The sequence below is a fragment of the Coturnix japonica genome, chromosome 4, assembly GCF_001577835.2.
Source record: "Coturnix japonica isolate 7356 chromosome 4, Coturnix japonica 2.1, whole genome shotgun sequence".
In the NCBI taxonomy this organism is placed as follows: Eukaryota; Metazoa; Chordata; class Aves; order Galliformes; family Phasianidae; genus Coturnix; species Coturnix japonica.
The window spans coordinates 80,732,234-80,753,938 of NC_029519.1; the positions used below are offsets into that span (position 1 = coordinate 80,732,234).

The window sequence follows — 21,705 nt, forward strand, 5'->3', positions numbered from 1 at the left end:
CTATGCCAACTGCTCTTCTCATGAAAAGGGAAGTGTGTCAGGTTCCGATAACTATGCTCGCACTTGGCCTTATTTACTATTTTCATGACACCCTATTAAAACAGTTTCACCTGTACCTGTAAATAAACCATCTTTTTTAAGAACAACATCAGAATTGCAAGATAAGAGATGGAGCAGGTACTGCATCATAAAAAAATTGTACTTGCATTATGAAAGATCACACATGGACTCAACTGCAACGTTCACATGGGGAGAAAAAAAAACAAAATTGGAGGTGTCTTCAAAGAAATAAAGTCACAGCAGCAAATGGTGAATGAGATTTCACTGGAATGCTAACACAACTCTTTCTCAGGCCTCTGACACGTGTGAAGTGTCAGGAGTATTCATATCCATCCATCCACCAGGCAGCTATGTGTGAAATGTCATGATAAGATCATAACATCAATCCCTCAATCATACGTTCACTCCACGTGACCTGTACTCAACCACATCCACCTTCTCAACAGCACAAACTCTGGACTCGCACAACTGACGGACACTCCCAGAGGCACAGAGATGAGCCAGCAGGGAGAACTACACAACGCAAGCTGCACTCTACCTCTCCTCCTTCGCTGCGAGTTACCTTCTTGATGCACCCAGCCCAGCCAGGCAAAGGATCTGAATTCCCTGGGGCCGCTTCCCCAGTTACGTCCCCTGCGCAGTAGTGCAACAAGCCATCGACCTCATGATATGTTTTATAACTAAGCTTTTACTTGAAAATGGAAACAAGTTAATCTTACAGCTTAATCTTAACATTCGTTGAACACCAGAAAGATTTTTTGAAGTTATGAACTGTTTGGATCCTGAAACATACACTGGAATTTGGATATACATATATACACCCTTGTGTACTTATGAAGCCATCATAAAAAAAGAAGCCCAAAACAGCTAAATAATTGAGATTCAATTGAACTCTGTGCGTCAAAGTTAGTTACAGTATGTGCCACTGTGACAAAGATTTTACATCTAGGATGAGTGTCACAACTATAATTTCCTCTCCCTCACCCACACATTTACAGCAACACAAGTTTAGAAGAAATAAAAAGTAGTGTTTAAAGGACTGCTTTCAGGAGTCCATGATTAAGCAGCCAGTATATTTTGAATGGGAAAAAAGAGGAAAAAAGCATCTGATTGTTAAAAATCATAGAATGTTTTGAGCTGGAAGTGACCTCAAGGATCATCCAACTCCAACCTCCCAACACAGGCAGGACCATCAGCCTCCATACCTAATATCAGATCAGGCTGCCCACGGCCCCATCCCACCTAGCCCTGAACACCTCCAGGGATGGGGCATCCACAGCCTCTGTAGGCAGCCTATCCCTGCATTAAGGCAATATATGCTCTTACAGAAAGGATTGGGTCCCTAACTAATGGAAAACAAGTGTTTTAAGAGCACAGAAATATACCAAGGAAACAACATATACGGCTTTAAAGTGTTGGATAATTACTGAAAAACCTCACCATGTGTTTAGCTGTGCTCCCACCAAGGCCAGTGTTTCGAACAAGGTGTCCTTCTGATGGAAAATTGAAGTTACCAGAATTCAAGTTTTCCTTCGTTGAGTGGCTACCAAACAGAACGAAAGGCTGCCGGCTGGGGCTGAGGAGAAAAGGAAACTATTACTACCCAGACACTGGAGGAAAACTAGAAGCAACAAATGAAATCAAAGCTTTCAAGTGTGATGGACAAACTGTTCAACTTCTCCCATTCACAGCAGGACAAAAATCTTAATGCAGCTACAGAGATGAAAGTCACAAACCTTCCCACTGAAAAGACCAAGTTCCAATGGAAAAAGGACTTGAATTAATAAGACTAATTTATTTTGTACACAATAGCATACCTCAGAACCCTGAAATAAGTACAGTAGAATGCAACAAATTCAGTTTGTTTTTAGTTCTGTCTTGGGGCCCGTGACTCAGCTGTTGAGATCAAGGCTTTTCATTATTTAAATGCAAAATAACACACAATTCTGAGAACAATCTACAGTGGAGTTAGTTCAACATCATGGAATTCCAAATAAAGAAGAATCTGCACAGATGCTGAGGGGCTAAGCAACCCTTATTTAGCTCTAAACAGCTGAATGCTTGGTTCTGCAACAGAAACCTCCCTCCTCTCTCTGCTGAGGATTCTGGGCTGAAACAAAACTAAGATGACCTAAATTCAACCACTTACATAGGCTGAGATTGGGTTTTTAACTGCCTTGTTTTAAACACTGGTTTTGTATTGTAACATACAATAGTACACTGACTTCTTCAGCCACCATATTTCAGCCGTGTATATCAGAAATGAAGATCCAATTTTCAAACACAAATATCCTGAGCAGCAAATTCATGAGTTTCTTTTCATATCTGACCACAAAGAAATCAACTGTATTAGAAAGAAGACTTGATCTTATAGTGACATTCTCCACGTAATATTCTACAGAATTAAAACCCATGAAAATTTGAGGTACCCCTTGTAAAAGTGCCTCTTCACATATGCAAGGACAAAAAGTAATATGAGAACAAGCCATAAGAACAATTATAAGCATTCTTATGGCATCAGAAACATGGAAATAACTATCAAGAAACTCCAGACACCACAATTTCACAAGGAATAATGACTAATACCTGTTATCTGTTATATGGCTTGAGATCATTCCGTGACTGAAATAACTTCTGAAAGGCTGTGGAGAAGAAGAAAAACAAAAATGATTCTGATTAACAAGCAAATGAATAGGATGTGATTTAGCCTCATTATTATCAAGAGCCAACTTGAATTTTCCTCTAAAAGTTATGCCTGAGACTCAACATGTGAAGCCTCAACTCGTTAGGGCATATACAGGAACTCCCATTGAAATGATATTTGATCCACCTACAGACAGAGCTGTGTCATGCAGACCTAAGGCAACTAAGCTGAAGTATCAGTGAGCACTCAGCTCTCAATTACATCATGCAGTCCCGTGCCACGGATAGATAAGATGGGTGGTGAACTTTAACTATAGCCTTTGATTCCGCAAACATAAAAGGTGAGAAGGGGTAGGCAGGGAAAACATAGCAACAACTCAGAATGCTTATTATTACCTCTGTATAAACTACACCATTATTTCAAAGAGTAACTGAAGTAGACATACCTCCCCTGCCTGAGATTCTGATAGCTCCAGAATGAAGGGAATTTCAGTGTCAAAATTAGCAAAAAAGTTGGTCCACTGATGTTCGAAAGTCATTAAATCCTAGAAGAAAAATATTCAACATTAATTGTTGAGTGCTACACCAGAGTAAGAAGGCACTGATGCCTTCTCAATGAACCCAAGTTACATTTCTGTATGCAGTACAGAATACAATCTGTTCAATGACACAGCAAGAACAAAAGAACATAAATGTCCTCTAGCTATTAACTAAAAAAGTAAAAATGTATATGAAATGCTCTAAGTTCACTCGATTTCATCCTTACTTTGCTGCCAAGCTAGAAACTGAAGAATAAATTAACAACCTTAATTCCTGAAAACCCGAGTTACGTTTAGAGATGAGATTGCCATAAGCTGCTGTGCAAGAAGCCCTAGCTGAAATAGCATCCTATTCTGAACACCTGAACATGTGCAAGAGGTATTTTAAACTAAGACAGGGGAGGTTTAGGTTGGATATTAGGAGGAAGTTTTTCACCCAGAGGGTGGTGACACACTGGAACAGGTTGCCCAAGGAGGCTGTGGATGCCCCATCCCTGCAGGCATCCAAGGCCAGGCTGGATGTGGCTCTGGGCAGCCTGGGCTGCTGGTTGGTGACCCTGCACATAGCAGGGGGTTGAAACCAGATGATCGTTGTGCTCCTTTTCAACCCAGGCCAATCTGTGTTCTATGACAGTTCACAGAATGCAGGAAGTCCATCATGAGAACTCGTGAAGACCAATGATATTCATGGCTCTGTTTTCTAGCACTGAGATCTGCCCACCTCAATCAACTGAGAAATCCTTTACAGTGTGTGTTTGTATTTCACTGAGCTCCCAGGGTAGCCACTGTGTGTCACTGTTATCTGCTTAAAGCAATTATGAAACAATCACAGAAACGTTCTTGCCAGTAAGAATGGCTGCATGTATGGCAGTTTTTCCCCCTTCCACAAAGGGAGGATTAATGCACGCAAACATACAACCCTCTGTACTTCATATGCAGTCCCATGACCTAAATAATGCCATTTAGGGACTTTCCTATGTTTTTAAGACTCTCAGGTATTTTCCTATGAAGAAAGGTTGAGGGAACTGGACTAGTTTACCTTGGAGAAGGACTGGGGAGATCTCTTTGTGGCCTTCCTGTACTTGAAGTGTATAAACAGGAGGGAAAATGACTGTTTATGGGGGCAGACAGTGGTAGGACAATGGGGAATGGTTTTAAACTGAGACAATGGGAGGTTTAGGTTGGATATCAGGAGGAAGTTTTTTACCCAGAGGGTGGTGACGCACTGGAACAGGTTGCCCAAGGAGGCTGTGGATGCCCCATCCCTGCAGGCATTTAAGGCCAGGCTGGATGTGGCTGGTGACCCTGCACACAGCAGGGGGTTGAAACCAGATCATCACTGTGGTCCTTTTCAACTCAGGCCATTCTATGATTCTATCATTTTAAGAGTTGCAATATATTCAAATTCTGTAGACTCTGCAGCTATTTGCAGTATTACCTCAAAGAGCAAATCCTCCAAGGACACAGGATCCATCTTGCTGTATGTTTTCCACAAATCAACGCTGACATCCATTAACTGAAAAATATTTTAAATGTAATTCTGTGAAGAATGCCATGAGAAATGTCCGACGTACAGATCCGAGCTGCATTGAAAACAGATCTGCAGCACAATGCCCAGTCACAGTCCTCTTTAACTCTGCATTCAGAAGTACTTTTCCACTGTTGGTTACAAAGGAATGGACTGAGAAGGATGAAAATATTCTGAACGCTCATCAGCTTCAATATGCGGAACATTTTGCTTGCATCTTTCAAACAAATCTCCTTTGAAAACTCAGTTAAACAGGAATAATGGCAGCTGGTACAACCAGAATGGAAAAGTCAGTTTTCTGCAGATCCCAAGTGCTATACAATAGCCAATTCAAATTACATGCAAAGTTGACATTTAGACAAAGCTGGTTGAACCTGGCAATCAGCACTGCGTTCTTCCAAGCTTTAGGATGATGCGTGCAATAACACTCTTCAAAAACTTATTCCTGAAGGACACCTGCATCTGAATTGCTTCTGCATGTACTATGTGCCCTCCCAGCCTCAGTGCTTTACAGAGTCATTTCAACTCCTCATAACATGAAGACAACCGTTTCCGAAACGTAACAAGAGAATGGTATCTCAAACAAATGGATTGGATTTCAGATTTTCTAACTTAGCAGCACTGAATGCACAGCAGAGGGAAGGAAAGTCTGAGGAGCTACAAATGGGTCAAGAGAAGCCATTCCATTTTAATAATTGAGAAAGCATTAATTTATAGGTCATTTACAGCAATCCCAAATGCACCTCTCTCCACAGATTGTTTTTCCCTTCCCTGCCTGTGACACACAGCAGCTGCTCAACAGACGACCATGCAAAAGCAGTTATGTAAAAAGTTAAGAATGCCACTTCCCACTTGAAATCCCCTTATGATTTGAAGGAGGAAGGAAGCAAGAAGTCATGCTGGAACATGGCTTGGAAGTGAGGTAACATGCTCACTGCTCTGACTTTCTCAGCAACAGCCATTTTCTCAGCTCATTTTACAGTATTCATTACTAAGTAGCTTCTCTTATAGCACTCAAAGATCTGCTCCCAGCTAGCAGAGCTGAAGGAGCTGTGTGTCTGCTATTAGGACACCACAGAACATAAAGAAAACCATTCTAAATCACAGCAAAAGGCTCCAGGTTGAATAACAACCATTTAGCCAGGACTGAATATTGGACAGCTCGTAACAGTCTTTTGGTGAGCCTTGCGTCTCTATCCTTGGGACACTCAAAACACAGCTCGGAAAAACACCCAACTTAAAAGTTCAGCCTACTAAGAGCAGCAATTCAGAAGCAAATGATCTCATAAGGTACTTTTTGGCTAAAAATGATTCCATGAATCTATTTCTGTTTCAAAAAGGATGATGTAAAAAAATGAAAAGCTTAAGTACTCACTTCATATTTCATGGTAAAGAAACCATCACCACCAATTCCTTCCAGTGCAAAAGCCTGCACTATCGGCCACTTCTCAACAATGAACATATCAAAGATCTGTAGATGACCTGCAAAAAAGAAGAGTCACGTAACCATTCTCTCACAGATACTGTCAGCTCCTGTATGACGTCAGAATGCTTTGAGATTCTAATAAGGGCTCTTGATTATCTCATTTGTCCAACTTCAAGTATGTGATTAGAAGCGTGTTTTGGTGAGGAAAGCAACTTTTGAAGACTCCTTTTTCCTCCACAACTCACATTTTGTCCTCTTTTTCCAGCTATCAGCCTAATAAAAGGTATTGCTCCTCCTTGAAAATCTATTTCAAAGAGCATTAGCAAAACTGCACTTGTTCAAATTCTAGGTAACAGACAAGAAGCAGTGCTTACTCCATAATCTTCTATTCTTTGGCCATAAGTTAAATATAATCATAATTGTCCCAACTTTTGTCAGAATTTTAGGCTAGGAAGTGGAAACTGTTCAGTCTGGCATAACAAAACTCATCAGCGGAGCTGTAAGTCATCTGAATTGAAGCATAATTACCGTCCCTAAGACATGCACCTTCCGTAGGGATTTCCTAACAAAAGGCCTTCATCCTTCACAACTCATTAAGGATTTCACAGGCAGTGAGAGCATATTACCTTTTCCTTAGGGGAAGCAAAGAATCATAGAATGGCTTAGGCTGGAAGGGACCCCAAGGACCATCAAGTTCCACCCCCCTAACACAGGCAGGGCCACCAACCCCCAGATCTGGCACTTGCCCAGGTTGCCCAGGGCTCCATTCAACCCGCTCTTGGACACCAACAAGTTTTTCAGATGCTGTTTAAACTTCAAGAACACATGCAGAGGGAAAATGTAGGACTGTTACTGAGAAAACAAAGCTAACTAAAGTAGTCTGGTTTGGATCTGAGTCATTGAAAAGAAAAAAAAGAAAAAAAAAGAAAAAAAGCCAATTTCTCCAATTTCTTCTTAAGAGAAAAAAAAACCCAAACCAAGAAAACCACTTTCACCTACTGTACTACAGACAAAAAACCCCACAGTGAAGCACACACATTGCTTTGCTTCATTATTCACCACTGGGGATACAGCAAAACACACTTTACTAAACAATACAAGATTAAATTGTTCAGAGTGCAAGGCTGGCTACAGATCATAACAGGAAGCTACACAGCCCAGTTTCTTCAGTGCTAAAATAGGAAACTTGCATAACGAAATGTTTATTCTTTCTTTACATAAAGGAGCATTTATCAAGCTCCCATCTGAACAGAGAACTTCTGTAGTAGCAGAACACACTCCTCCGAATGCAAATCACTTCTCTGTCTCACACTGAGAGCATTCACTCTTCAGATCAAGTCTGTGGGCTAACGTTTTTCAGAAAGAAACCCAATTCCTAAGCAGGAAAAAAGGACAGATTAATCCTTATTTCTTACCAAAGGCAAAGAAATCTTCCTTCCCTGAAATGCTTGTCTTGCATGCTGCAGAACATTTATTCCGAGCATAAAGCAAGTTAACCTACCTTGGCAGCTGTATGGAATACCAATGCGACTGCAATCTCGAACCATGTCTACGAAGCTGGAAATCTTGAACTCCTCTGCAGCCTCTTCATCTTCATACTGAAAGACAACATTTACATTAGTTGGACCATTAGTTTTACTATGAAGACGACATATATTGTAGAGCTTTAATCTCATGGCAAGCGTCATATCATGTAATCCACCAAAACATTACCTACAGCTTCCAAAAAACTATAAGAACCTCTTTAACCTCCCTGTTTTGGAGACTACATCATGGCATGGGTACATTCAAGCCAATGGAGACTTTATTTTTTAATCCAACTTTACAGCAACACTTTTAATAAGGTTATATGAAGGCATAAATGCATACCATATTTTTCCAGAAATTGGTGAAATCTTTTGAAAGTCAACTGATTGATAATTTTTCAACAATAAAAAGATATTCTGAGTATCACTTGGTGTGCCACAAAGAAAATGAAGGGGAAAAGAAATGTCTTCGTAGATTAACAGCATTAAACCAGGAAAACAGACTAGTTACGCCTCAGGTCACAAGCAAACAATAGGAACTAATTCCTGACTGAAGGAGCAGTATATGGAGGAAAAGCAGGAGGAAAGAAGACAAAGCCAACCTCATTTCATGAGACACCTGCCTTTCAGAGCACGATCAGAAGGCAGAGGTGCTTTGCTTACCTTTTATCTTATTTTTACATTGCAAAATGTAAACTGTACGATTAAGAACTTTCTGTATGCAGCTCTTGGGAGCTTCAGGGTATACCCAAGACATTTATTTTAAGAACAAGTTCATTTCAGACAAGCCTGAACTTAAGATGCAGCCCAAATTCTTCCATGATGTGTTCCTTACTCTGTCCCAGAAAACCAGATCAAAGTTTGAGGTCAAAGCCAAACACAAAACAACTGCCAGTTTCTCAAAACTTGAAATGCCAACAGAACAGGAAGTGTTTTTTTGGCAGGATGCTAAAGGCTTGCTATCTATTATTGCAGATATATAGAAACAGTGCAGTATATGCAGTCATGATACTCAGAAAGCTTATACAATTCCTACCTTACTTGGCAATAAACTCCTATCTTACCCAGCCATTTTGAAAATAAGCATTCCTCAGTTGTATGTTTGTCCTTTCACTAAGGCAGGATATTCACCTTAGAGTAATAGAATGGTTTGAGCTGGATGGGGCTCCTGAAGACCACCCAGTCCAACTCTCCTGCAACAAAGAGGGACACTCACAGCTCAGAGCCCTGGCTACACTTCTTTGGATGCAGCCCAGAGTCCAGTCGGCTTTCTGGGCTGTAAGGGTACATTGCTGGCTCACATATAGTTGCCATTCACCATTATCCTCAGGTCCTTTTGCAGCAGGGCTGTGCTCTGTTCTTACCTCCCCCAGCTAGCACTGATAGCAGGGACTGTCACTACCCAGGCGTAAGACTTGGGTTTACTGAACTGCTTGAAGTTCCTGTGGTCCAGTTACAAGCAAACAGGAAAGGAGGAAAAACAAAGGCTATGCCAGATTTATCAAGAGCTACATAGCCAGGTATGGCATCACTTGCTTTATTTCCAGAACAATGTTTCACTTTTTAGAAGAGCAAGCAAAAATTATTTCTATCACTGCCAATAAAAGAAAAAGAAGGCTGCTTAGAAGTCACTCCAGGCAATCTTAGTGTAAACAGGATGTATCTAAAGATTAACACAGCAACGGACTTTTAATTGTGTGGGTTGTTTTTTTTTTTAAAATCAGAAGTAATCTAGGAAACTGGCAATTCTTATACTTAAGAAATAACAGGAAATGCTGCTGCATGAATGAGCTGTGTGATGCAATGAAATAAACCCTGTATTTTCAGCATCAGAAAACCCAAAGTCTTCCATTTGTTTCTGTACAGTTTACCTTTCCAGTTGGATCATTATTTCAAGCTAGCACTGTGTGATTAAGGTGACTGCTTACCAGGACAAATCACACAGAAGCCCATAAGCAGATGCAGCTTATTTTTAAATAGCTTAGACTGCAGTTATGCTAGCAGCAGTGTGTTAAGAATGCCTCCATTCTTCATTCCAAAAATGCATGGTTGACCGAATTCAGGCACGCTGCAAGATTGGTCCTTTCAGCAGTGGGTTTCACAATAGAAAAACCTTGTGAGGTCAAGGTTTGGGATTTTGTTTTGCTGTGTTTTAACCTGCGGTTCAGCTGTTTCTATCTTAACAGCAAGCAGTTATCCATCCAGAACTCACGGGACCCTATCTAGAATACTGCTTGGGACTGGTATACAAGTTTAGTGGAGAGCCACCAAGCACACCAAGGGGCTGGAGAACTCATCCTATGGGGAGAGACTGAGATTCTGTTATTGCTCGGAGGCTGTGGTTGCACCTCAGAGCTTCCTTTCAACATCTAGAAGAAAGTTATTGAGATGGCAAAGACAGGGTCTTCACAGTGCTATGCACTGGCAGGTTGTATAACAAAGAGCATGATCGAAATAAAGGACATACAGATTGGATAAAAGAAAACACTTTCCCCATTAGGACAGCCAACTAATGGTAAGCCAGGCAGCCAAGAGAAGTTCTGATGTCGTCATCCCTGGAGGCTTTCAACACCCAGCTATAAAGACTAGATCTGATCTCACTGCTGACCCTGTATTACGCAAAGGGTTAGTCAAGATCATTTCTGAAGGTCCTTTCTAACCTAGACTATTTCATAATTCTGGATACAACCTCAGTAGAAAGCAGACCCAGAAAAACACTATTAATTGTAATCACCATCAATTTCAAGCTGGAAGAAGGGAACAAAATTACTGTCTCCCTGACCTCCCCATTTATTCTTCCACTAGTTTCACCCTTTTTCATCAAGGCTCCTGAGACACCATCCTCAGATTTCAGCATCACTCTAATTTAGAAAAGTAACTAAACAGAACTTAATGGGGAAAAGAAGCTCGCCTTCACAGGACTGAATGAACACTACTCCAGCCTCAACTGGAATACAAAGGTTCATGCTCTGCTCCTCAATAAGCACCAGAACTACCTGCAGAGTAGCATACAGTGATAGCAGAGTGCTGCTTTGTAATCTTAAAGTGGCACAGTCCCTGGCAGCTAAGCAACTAATTGTCTACTAGCATGAGCCCTCATGTCATTCACTGCAAGAAATGAGAATGGGCAACTATTTTCATTCTTTACCCCTCTATCATTACTGGAATAACTACAATACATGCAGCTTTTCTAAGAATACCTTGGCTTTTAAGTGGGAGATGAAACTCTTATCCAGTAGCCACAGTGTGATTGAAGTGAGTGTCACAACCCAGCCTTTCTCATTACTGAGATTAATACCACTTGAAAGGAATAGTTGAAAGTTAAAATCAAGATAGATAATAGAGTTTGCTGGTTGTAAATGCCTAACTAAGCCAATCTTTCCTAATATCCCAAAACTACTGGCATACAGTGCATTAAAACACTGCTTTGATAGCAAACACAGCTATCACTGGAAACCACAGTGCTGACTGATGTACGTGATTCAGATCCTGCATTTCTTCTAGCCCACGTTTTTCCTCATTGAAAGACCACTGAGTCATATAAAAAGAAGAGTAAATTAGTGGGGGAGCAACTTCTTTTTGCGTGCCAGAAAATGCCAAGTATTCAAAACATATTTTCCTTGCAAACATTGGCAAAAGAAAATTAAAATCCACACGTAAATGCAGATCATTCCCTATAGAGTATGAAACTGAGAAAGAAGGAATGTAAATAAAAGTTCCATTTCGAATGAGTTCATTAGAAAGGTATTACTGAAATGCATTTCTTATCTGCATCCCTTTTCCACTTACCTCATTTTCAGTTAGGCAGTGAAAATGCAAGTTCCTCCAGCAAGCCACGTATGGTAAAAGATGATTATAATTCACAGGGTTACAGTACAGATGGACACTATCAGGTTTTATTAATATGATTATATCTGCAACAACCAGAACAAGCATTATTCCAGCATCAGGACTCTAGTTGTACAACCACAAAATGAACACAGGAACTGAACAGAAAGCACTTTCCCTATACAGTACCTCATTAAAAGAAATTGTTTAACTATTTAAAATAAACAATCATTCCCTACTTCTTTTTTTTCCCTTTCTGAAAAGGATCAGTTGGCAGCCATACACTGCTCCAACTACAACAGTACTTTTCACTGTTTGGAACAACTGTGGGTTTATTCTGAAGTCTTGCAAAGAACTTGCATCAGCCTGTCCTTGGACGAGCCAAGAGTGTCAGAGATGAGCACTCACACAGCACTCTGAACTGTAAACCACAGCTGCTCTTGCCTGATATTACATCAGGAGGTTGCTCCAACTGAAAACCAGCCTTGCAGCGCACAGGATGGATACTCAAAGCTTTGTGAAAATAAGGGAATAATGCAGGGTCACAGTGACTGGCTGCCTCTCAACTATTACAAAAATGGGTAAATATATTCAAGTAAAAGAAAAAAAACAACCAAGAGTGTTTTAAAACTCCACTGGTTTTATCACACACTGATTGATAACAAAGGTACAAACAAACTGAACCAGGACTTCTCATAATGGGCACATTTCTCCACATTTAAAACATCTGAGTGGGGCACATTTGATAACAAGAGCTCTTTGGGAGTGCTCTCAATCAAGTTTCCATACCACTAGAGCGAGCTGAGTCCCTTTTTCCAGCCCATTCCATCTCCAGAAAGAGGAAAGAATGGGTAAAAATGCTAAACACGCTACTTACCATCAAGAACTTCTTCAGGAAAACCAGTTCTTTCAAAGTCATTGTTACTCTGATTATACAAGCCAAAAAGCAGATAGTTGGCCAGCTCCCTGCAGCCTTCATTGTATCGACTGTCTATTCCTGCAAAAGCAAAATCACATGTGAGATGTTCTGTCTTAATACAGTAACATTTGAAAAGCTTGGGTTCTTCCCAAAGAAGAAAACTGTTTAAATAGGAGTTTTATCTGAACTCCTTCTCACGGTCACGGAGCATTCTGGTTTAACACAGTGGAAAAGCATGGGGAGGGAATAGGGAGTTCTTCCAAGTTTGTTGCTACATACTCTCACTCCTCCCTCGACCTAAATCTACAGGCCCTGCTTTAAATGAAGTCTATTTGTTTGCAGTATACTGAAGCAACAGAATTTCAACTTTAGTGACACAAAGCTGACATCTGCCTGTATGCAGTGCTCATTCTAACAAATATGTTCTTGATTGAAGCTTCCTAACAAACTAATCCCGTGACCTAAATCTCCTGCTTTGGAATACATGATTAAACACTATCTTGCAAGTATTACAGTATAATCCCTGAGTCACCGAAAGCCACTGCAAACTTCGAGCAAATAACGAGAAGATATTCTGACAAAATATGTAGTGCACAAATTGGAATTACATGACCTGACTGAAACCATTCCATGATGCTCCAATTCCACACATCAGGAGGTGTTCCCTAACAAAAGGGAGCCTTGGCAGCTCATCTGGAACTCAGGTCACAGCACAAACACCACTCAGCTCAACAATCCTGAGACTCAGTCCTCTGTTCTCCCTCCCAGGAAGCAACCAGCCCTTTGCTTGTGAGAACTATTGAAATGCAACCAGTCACCTTGAAATCTAGGATAGCATTTGAAAGCTAGCACACACAATGTGCTGAAGATAATCTGGTTTACTGCTGACTTGCCTAACTGAGGCATCTTTTGAAGGCGATCAGTTGAGCAATCAATTCAGAACAAAGCAAGAATTAGGATGGTCCCCTTCAGAAGCAGCAAGCTGTTAGATCAGTTGTTCTGCAAGGGGCATTACTGATGTCCCAAAAGCAAACATCACTTACCATACAGAACGTTAATCTAACAAGACATCACCAACTGTGGGCTCAGCAAAAGAAAAGGGGTAAAAGTCACAGCCACTTCCATCCAGCCAGGCTCATGACTGTGGTCTACAAGGCCTAAGGAGCCAAGGTGGTAAGCAGCAGGGACAGGCAAAGAGAGTAACAAGAGCTAGTAGGAAAAAGGTGAAATAAGAAGCTTGGAAAAAAATAAGAAAAATGAGGAAAGTCCTTCCTAAAAAGGTGTGGTAATCATAGGAAGGGTCTGAGAGAAGCCCTTTTTGAGCCAGGATTTTTTATGCTGTGGCTTTAGCACTGTTCTACAGAGGTAGATAAGAGTTAAAGGAATAGATACATTCAGTGGAAAATAAACAGGAAACGAAACAATGACAAAGATGCATCCAAAAAGTCTATCAGGAGCCCTCAAGAGAACAATGGGGAAGGCCAGCAACTAGGAAACCCCCACGCCTGGCTCCAGCTGAGCTGCAAATTTAGTCATCTCTGTTCCCAACTCATCACACAAGGGCGTTGCTAGACAGTGAGTCAGGCCAGCAGCCCACTGCTGCCCAAGAGCCAGTGCTGCAGCCAGAGCTTATCTGGCCTCTCCGAGCTGATTCAGTTATCAAACAGGGTATGGAAAGGCCATGGGCTCAGCAAGATGGGTGCAAGATAGGAGAAAAACACAAAGAACTGATGCTAAATAAATAAATACAAAGAAGAGCAGGCTTGGATCAAAACTCCTTTTTCTGCAACAAAGGTTATTCAAGCTCTACCATCTCACATATTTGCCATTTCCCAGTTGCTAAGCTGACAAAAACAACCTAAAGAGAGAAGAAGTGTTGCTTTCTGTGTCCCAGCCAAGCATTTGCGGCATGCCCTTCTGCAACAAAACCAAGAGCTGTGCTGTAACACACTGAATGCCCTCAGGGACATTCAAAACCATCACATAGCTGTGGAACTGCCATGCAAGATTTACTGTCCCTGAAGAGGATGGGAAAAGTAAATGTCAAAGTCCATTAAAAGGTACTTAACTACACTATAGATCAAACTAGAGATCAATCAAAAGAGTTACAACCTACAGGCAGGTTTACAGATACAACCTCCTGTAACCAAACACACATCCTTGGGAACCAGGGTAACTTAATGGACACACTTCTCTTCTGATCTCCACATTCCTTCTTCTTGTAGTTTGCAATGCCTTCTGTCCCCTGCAAAGACTGCAGGAATGCCACCATTCCACACTTTAGAATATCAGACTTAGGATTATTTGCAATTAGCCAAACTAAATCTGGGGGGGAGAGAAATCCATTAAGCCCAGCTCATTAAATACAGCCAGGAAAAATATAACATACACTTTATAAGCAGTCAGTGCAAGACTATCTGCTTTGTACACACATCAAGAGGAATCAAGACATTTTTGTCGTGCCAAGTGTGAATTTGAAGAGTGATTTAAAGCATTTGCAAGAAAGACATTCTTGCTTAACCAGAAGTTACGTGAGAAATTCTTCAGACTACATTAGTCAGGTCAGATTAGACAACAGCCTCATTGTGGGTGCAGAAAGAGATTAAGGCAGAGCACAAGTCTAACTACAAAACACTTCCTATACTTCCATAAGAGAAATGCTTATTAAGAGGTATGGTCTTATGCATGGTCTTAAACATTCCACATTACTCTGGGGCTTACACAAAGAGACTCCTTTTAACTGCAGTGTTTCTCAAATAAACAGGTCAGTCTTTTGGTTGGGACTTACTGCAGCTTCAGCATTACTAACAGTCAGGGAGTAACACAGAGCCAGTGGCAGAGATGGCACGACTTGATGTATTTTATGAAGCTAAGCTGGCATCAATAGCAAAACTCTTTATCTTGTATAATTAAGCCTCATTGACACAGCTATCTTTATAGGTCTTCTAGCTGTGAAGCTACCACTAACCTTATATCTCAAACTATTAGTGTAGGAAATGTGGGTTAGGAAGAGTCATAATACACAGACAACATCAATCTAAAGAGAAATAGGCTTTACTATTTTTTGTGGCCCAAGAAAACATCAAGTTTTCTTGCTGCTCCATTTATATATATATATATTTAATATATATAAAATATAGATAGACAGATATAGATAGACATGTAAAACAGGCTATGGCAGGAAATACTTCCTAGCACCACTTCTTAATGCAAATCCATGTAACCCAATTCCCCCTGTAAGCCAAGCAGGAAGAAGAGCCATGCTAGTTCTCAACCACCATTCTCCATTAAAATGCACATCATCATTACTAACTCTGGCACTCATGGGGTCCTCTCCAGTCCCTTCACTTCCCTGAGTTCATGGAATAACCAGTTACTGTTTCTGAAATTCATGGCATCTTAATCAATACAATGAAAAGAAGGGAGGGGTGGGGGGGAAGAAAGTAACACTAACCTAAAATGCAAAGGATTCCATCAGGTTGAGATTTGCTGCTTTGTGTCAGGATGCTCTGGATGTTTCGCAGGCGGCTGCAGCTGCAAAAGAAAGAAAATCGGTCCTTAAAGAGAGAACTAGAACCTACAACTATTGATTCTAAGCATGTGCACAAAATATAAGACTGCAGACACATTTATTTCAACCTCTTAACATTCAACAGCCTTTGGCAGGATGTTTTTCCTTGCTTCAGTTAAAGAGGTGGTTTCTATGAAAGAAATCTTTGAAAAAGCTTCTCCGGAGACATTTTCAACATCATTTCAAGTGTGCATCAATCATTACATTGAAAGGCTGACATTAAAAATAGGCGACTTTTGTGTCTGAAGAAAGATTTTATTCAGAAACACTGAAGGGAATCATTAGAACTCTCACTACACGCTTTTCAACAATACAGGCTGGACTGTGTATGAAGTCAGAGAAAAAAAGGGTAGTTTCTTGCATTTCACATTAGAAACAGAGCAATGGTCCTGGGAACAGAACCCCTGACTTTTCCACCTCCATAGTGCTGTACATAGGGAACTGAGTCTTCATTTTGCCCCAGTAACACGATTCCAAACAGAACCATAGAATGGCCTGGGTTGAAAAGGGGCCTCAAGGATCATCTGGTTTCAACCCCCTGCTATGTGCAGGGTCACCAACCAGCAGCCCAGGCTGCCCAGAGCCACATCCAGCCTGGCCTTGAATGCCTGCAGGGATGGGGCACCCACAGCCTCCTTGGGCAACCTGTTCCAATGCATCACCACCCTCACTGTAAAAGAATTTTATTGATATGTATCCACACAGCTTCACGTTACAGTATCTCAGCGCTGAAGATGAACATTAGGTAGGTTTGAAAGCACAACTTACTGAGCCCTTCTAAGGCAATCCTTCATTCTTGGACTTCAATGAGCTTCAGACAAGACCTGAACTGCAAGTTACCTACCTATACCTACTACAAACATGCCCAGAAGGCAAACACGGGCAGCCAGGCTGCTTTCAAAGCAGGTAAGGAGCTGATGTAGGTGAAGGGAGAATGTTTCCACCACACAATTCTTAACAGCAGATGCAATTTCTACCTTGCTTTATATCAGAATAAGAGCCCTCGTTGCTGCAAGGCTCTGTCTCTCCCTTTGTGTGTGTGCTAACGATCTTGAAGCCATGTGTCAAGTCAGATGAGCTTATGGATCCAAACAAACGCTGGAGCAGGGATTAAAAATACATATAATGCTTTCAGCCATTGGCAAGCTGACCTGACTGCTGATGTAGGGGGGGTCAGAAGGCAAACCACAATGTTGGGCAGCATCAGGCAACAACATGCGCTTAGGCCAATTAAGAAATGGTTACTGTACTGGCTTGATATTGGAATAGATGTCAAAAGAGGGAAAAAAAACAGAAGAGAGGAAAAATGATCATCATTAACTTCTAAGAATTAGAAATGCTCATCTGTTCACACGTCTCCATACTGATTATGCAAAATCCCTTTGTAACAGCACTGCCTCTCACTACCCGGTGAGAGACACAAGCTGTGCGTGCCAGCAAATGAACGCAATTAACAACTGTGCCTTTCTCAATCAGGAAAAACAACACAAATAGGTTTTTTAAATGATGCCACGCAGCATTTAACATCCATTTAATTCGCGTTTCCACGGTGCTTTCTGCACTCCTTGCTACCAGCTGAATTCGTTCTGTGCACAAGCTTCTTCCCTTGTCGTAACCCTATGGCATCAATGCAGCATCATCAGCATCGATCTCCTGTCGGTTCCGTGTTGATCCCTATCAACGTCTGAGATGGCACAGCTGTGGTTTCTATGCTGTTGGGGTGATGGATGTGATTTCAGGGCAGCACTGAGCTAAGCATGTTTTGCTCCACATTAGCAGATGTTACACTCCTCCCCCACAAAGGCTACAAACCCACACGTGATAAAAGCCCGAACACAGAGCAGCCAACATGGGGGTGCATTGAGACAACCCTTCCAAGACCCTGCAGACCTTCACATTAGCAATCAGAGAACGACGTGAATAGATGTAGGCTACCTAAGAAAGATACAGTTTTAACTTAATAAAGGAAAGAAAGAAGGGCTCCTCCTTTCTCCCAGCGAGCTGGCTGCTACCACCATCTGTTTCCACTCTAGATGCCAGAAATAAAATACATCAAGTCTGTTCTTTGCAAGGCTCCTCGCTGACCTTCCAGCGCTGTTATTTGCTGTGCTGGATTTCCCACAGCCTGACACGATCCCCATCTTAAGACATATATGAAAAGAGGAACCAGAAGCAAGGCTGTGCTAAAGGCTCTCAGAAATCCATCACTTTCAATAGCAGTTTATATGAAACCCAATACCCAGCTTCAGTAAGACTTGTGGGTTCTTAACTCACTAAAATAATTCTGTTTTACTGCATGAAGTCAATGGAGCTCGCTCATCTTCAACGCATCACAATTTCCCATCTATTTTCAGAGCTGCCCTACAATGAACGCAGGTAATTTCATCGCAAATAGGAGACCCAGCTCCTTTAGAAAAGGGATGCTCAGCAACGTTAATTAGTATTTAAACTGGATCTGGAGGAAGAAACTACAACTCAACATGCATTTTACAGGACCAAACTCCCCACTTCTTGACCTTATCTGGACAATAACGTAAGTAATGCTTATTTACTGTAAGCAGATCCTGCTTCATCAGGCTCTGAAATCAGAAGTGCCATGACATTAAGTTTAGTTTCCCAAGACCAAACTCACTTTCAGAGCCCATTATTGGACCACCAGCATTGCAGCCACGTGGCCACACAATACCAAACCAGAATGCTCTCCATCAGCTTGATCCCAATGACCAAAGGCTAATGGCGGCTGGAGCACCACATACAGCTGAGTTCATCTCATAGCTCTACCTCTCACCTTGTGGGCTCTTCTTTCTTACTCTGTCTTTCCACTTCCATCAACCACACAGCACCAAATCCTTTCCAACTTCGGTCCCAGTTCCGTTTAAAACCATACCCCCTTGTCCTATCAAAGTCCACCCCCATAAATATTCCCCCTCCTGTTTATACACTCCCTTCAAGTACTGGAAGGTCACAACGAGGTCTCCTTGGAACCTTCTCTTCTTGAACTTGAGGTCTCTCTTCTTTGAGGTCTCCTTTAAAACAAAAACAACCCTCTGGAGGTTAATAGCCCTGCTATGGCAGGAGGGTTCTAAGTTGATGATCTATGGGTTCCCTTCGAACCCAAGCCATTAAAAACAATTAGGTGAAACAAATCCGAACCCCGTCGTAATGACAAGAGGAACACATGGATACAAACTGTTAATCTTTCAACACAGAGACATCATCCCCAGCTACAATTGGTTGGGAAACCACAACACACCGTGCTCCCAAACACCCCCACCGACTGCTCTTACGAAGCTGTAGGATAAAACCCACACACTTCACCACTCAGTGATTAAAACCAGAACGGTTTAATATTAGGTACATAGGAAAAGACAATGTCAAACGAGCCCAAGGACTCATGTTGCACTTCCCCACACATAACACAGATCAGTTCTTGTTGGGAATCTGTTGCAAACATGGGTAACTAACAATGGGGATCAGCCCATTCTATCTCACACAAAGGTAATGCAAAATGAACAAGCTCACGTGGATTTTAAATGGTGGCATCTACCCAGCACACCCAATGGAGGCTTGGTACAGAAACACATGTATTCACAATTAAAACACTCATTCTCTGCAAAAAACAGACACACGAAGCATGACATCACCTCCTAAAAAGGCATATCCTTCTTTGGGCATTACTCATCTTTTAGTTAAGGGGGTGATTTCTTCCTCTTGGTTTTAATTCTTTTTTCTGGCAGAACCTTCATTCTTTTTGTTGTTGCGATGCTGAGGGTCCCTGTGCACAACACCAGCTCCCAACATACCATACAGCACAACAGAGCTCTATAAAGCATATGGAAGAACTCCAAGAATCATCTCCATCCGTTTCTCTATTCTTTATATAGTCTTAAGAATTTTTCCATTCCTGTTTGGGACTCGAAGCAGGGGGGGGGGGGGGGGTTGGGAGGAGGAAGGGAGGGTAACGGATTGTTTTGTTTTAAGTTATTTTTATTAACTGCCTGGTATCTGCTGACCGCTGGGGGAAAATTTATTGCAAACACCGACCTCCCTGCCTCCATCTGGGCTGCAAAAAGGCAGCATAAGAACCAATGTTGGAGAGGGAAAGGAGGGGGGGGGGGGAAATAAGGAACAGACGACATGCCTCCTACAAACACACCACATTGCAGATGCTGTCCGGATCTCCCAACGGAGCTTGAAAGCTTGCAGATGTTCTCATGACAACTCTGAAACAGGATCTCAGATTACAGAAATGGCTCAGAAAAGAAACAGGGCTTGAGTGGGAACCATTTTCTCTTCCAGTTTTTGTTGGCTTATTGTTTTTTCTCCTGCCTGTTGGGTGTTTGGCTACTGGTTATGAATTGTGAGATGCATTCTAAGCTATTTCTAAGCAAGCAATGAACTTATTCATTCAATATATAGATTTGAATACAGTCAGCCTACCCTCTTGCCTTCCCTCCTGTGATCAATTTGCTTCCTAAGCACAGGCTGGGAAGGCACACAGCCATCACCCAGCAGCCATATTCACCTATATCAAGCAAACAGAACGACCTCCATTTCTCTCAGTGCCCAATTTCCTCTCTTCATATGCATGAAAAGCAAAAGCACCTTTATTCCCTCCTTGTACAAAGCCAAAAGCCTACAGCTAACACAGCATTTTAACAGCAAGTAGCAGGGCCAGCTCTGCAGCATCACAGTATCACAGTCTTGTGTGGGTTGGAAGGGACCTTAGAGATCATCGAGTCATCCCTATTTAATACCTGATTTTTACACCACTGGGTGCTCCTATATAGAGTATTACAAACGTCTGCTGTCCTCATTGCCCTGGGTTGCAATTCGTGACGTTGAAACACTTCAGGTAACACACTATAGCTTAACACACTATAGCTTAACACACTATAGCTTAACACACATCCCTCGAGTCTTTATATAGAAACAACGCTCTAGTAACCTACTGACACCTGAGCTGACATACAAGCCATCACCTCACACAGCCCCACAGCCCTCCCCACTTCAGATATAGGACTGTAGAGATAAGACTGTGCCTTCCTGCCCTACCTGTCCTTCTCTCCGACCCCGTTCCCCATCACATCACACCGTTACCTGACGAAGGATTGGGCTGCCTTAGGGCGGCGCTCTGAGGGACTCGGGGACGGCCGGAGGAACGGCGAGCGGCCGCACAGCGCCATAGCGACGACGATGCAGCGCTCCCACAACGGAGCCGGCAGCACTGCGGCCACTGCGCCCCGCCTCGCACCTACCACCTCATTCCAAGGGGGGGGGAAAGAATAGGAAGGCACATAAGCCGCTCCCTGATGCAACGCATCATCCTCGCTTCTATTGTAGGACTTAGAATCGCCTTTATTTCTAAGTAGAACTGGGAAGATTTGATCAGCTTGGTGCAAACACACCGAGAAATATGACTTCTTCCTTCAGCCCCCCCCCTATGGGGGAATGGACTCATCCAACGCCTGCCATGGGCGCAGCGCCCGTTCCGCCTCACAGGGGCGCGTCTCACCACACACACACACATACAGACACACATTCACCTCCCCCTTAACCCTCATCGCCCCCCTGTGGGTTGTCGGATCGCTTGGGCAGCGATTGGTTGAGGTTTCTCCGTCCCTTTGGGAACGGGTATTTTGAAAAAAAAACAAATATCGACGTG

At 42.2% G+C, this 21,705-nt stretch overlaps 1 protein-coding gene across 2 annotated transcripts in view; it reads right to left on the reverse strand.

The window, feature by feature from the left end:
• C4H20orf194 (chromosome 4 C20orf194 homolog) overlaps positions 1-21,274 on the reverse strand; it is a 59,859-nt gene extending 38,585 nt beyond the window's left edge. The window contains exons 1-10 of one of the 2 annotated variants that reach the window (XM_015862980.2): positions 21,141-21,274; positions 15,924-16,003; positions 12,428-12,547; positions 11,512-11,636; positions 7,698-7,794; positions 6,146-6,252; positions 4,681-4,758; positions 3,150-3,248; positions 2,647-2,702; positions 1,501-1,636 (exon numbers count right to left, since the gene is read on the reverse strand). In XM_015862980.2, the coding sequence (XP_015718466.1) occupies positions 1,501-1,636; positions 2,647-2,702; positions 3,150-3,248; positions 4,681-4,758; positions 6,146-6,252; positions 7,698-7,794; positions 11,512-11,636; positions 12,428-12,547; positions 15,924-16,003; positions 21,141-21,226 (984 nt within the window). In that variant the 5' untranslated portion in view covers positions 21,227-21,274. The other variant, XM_015862981.2, reaches the window with a different exon arrangement.
• Between the last annotated feature and the right edge of the window lie 431 nt (positions 21,275-21,705).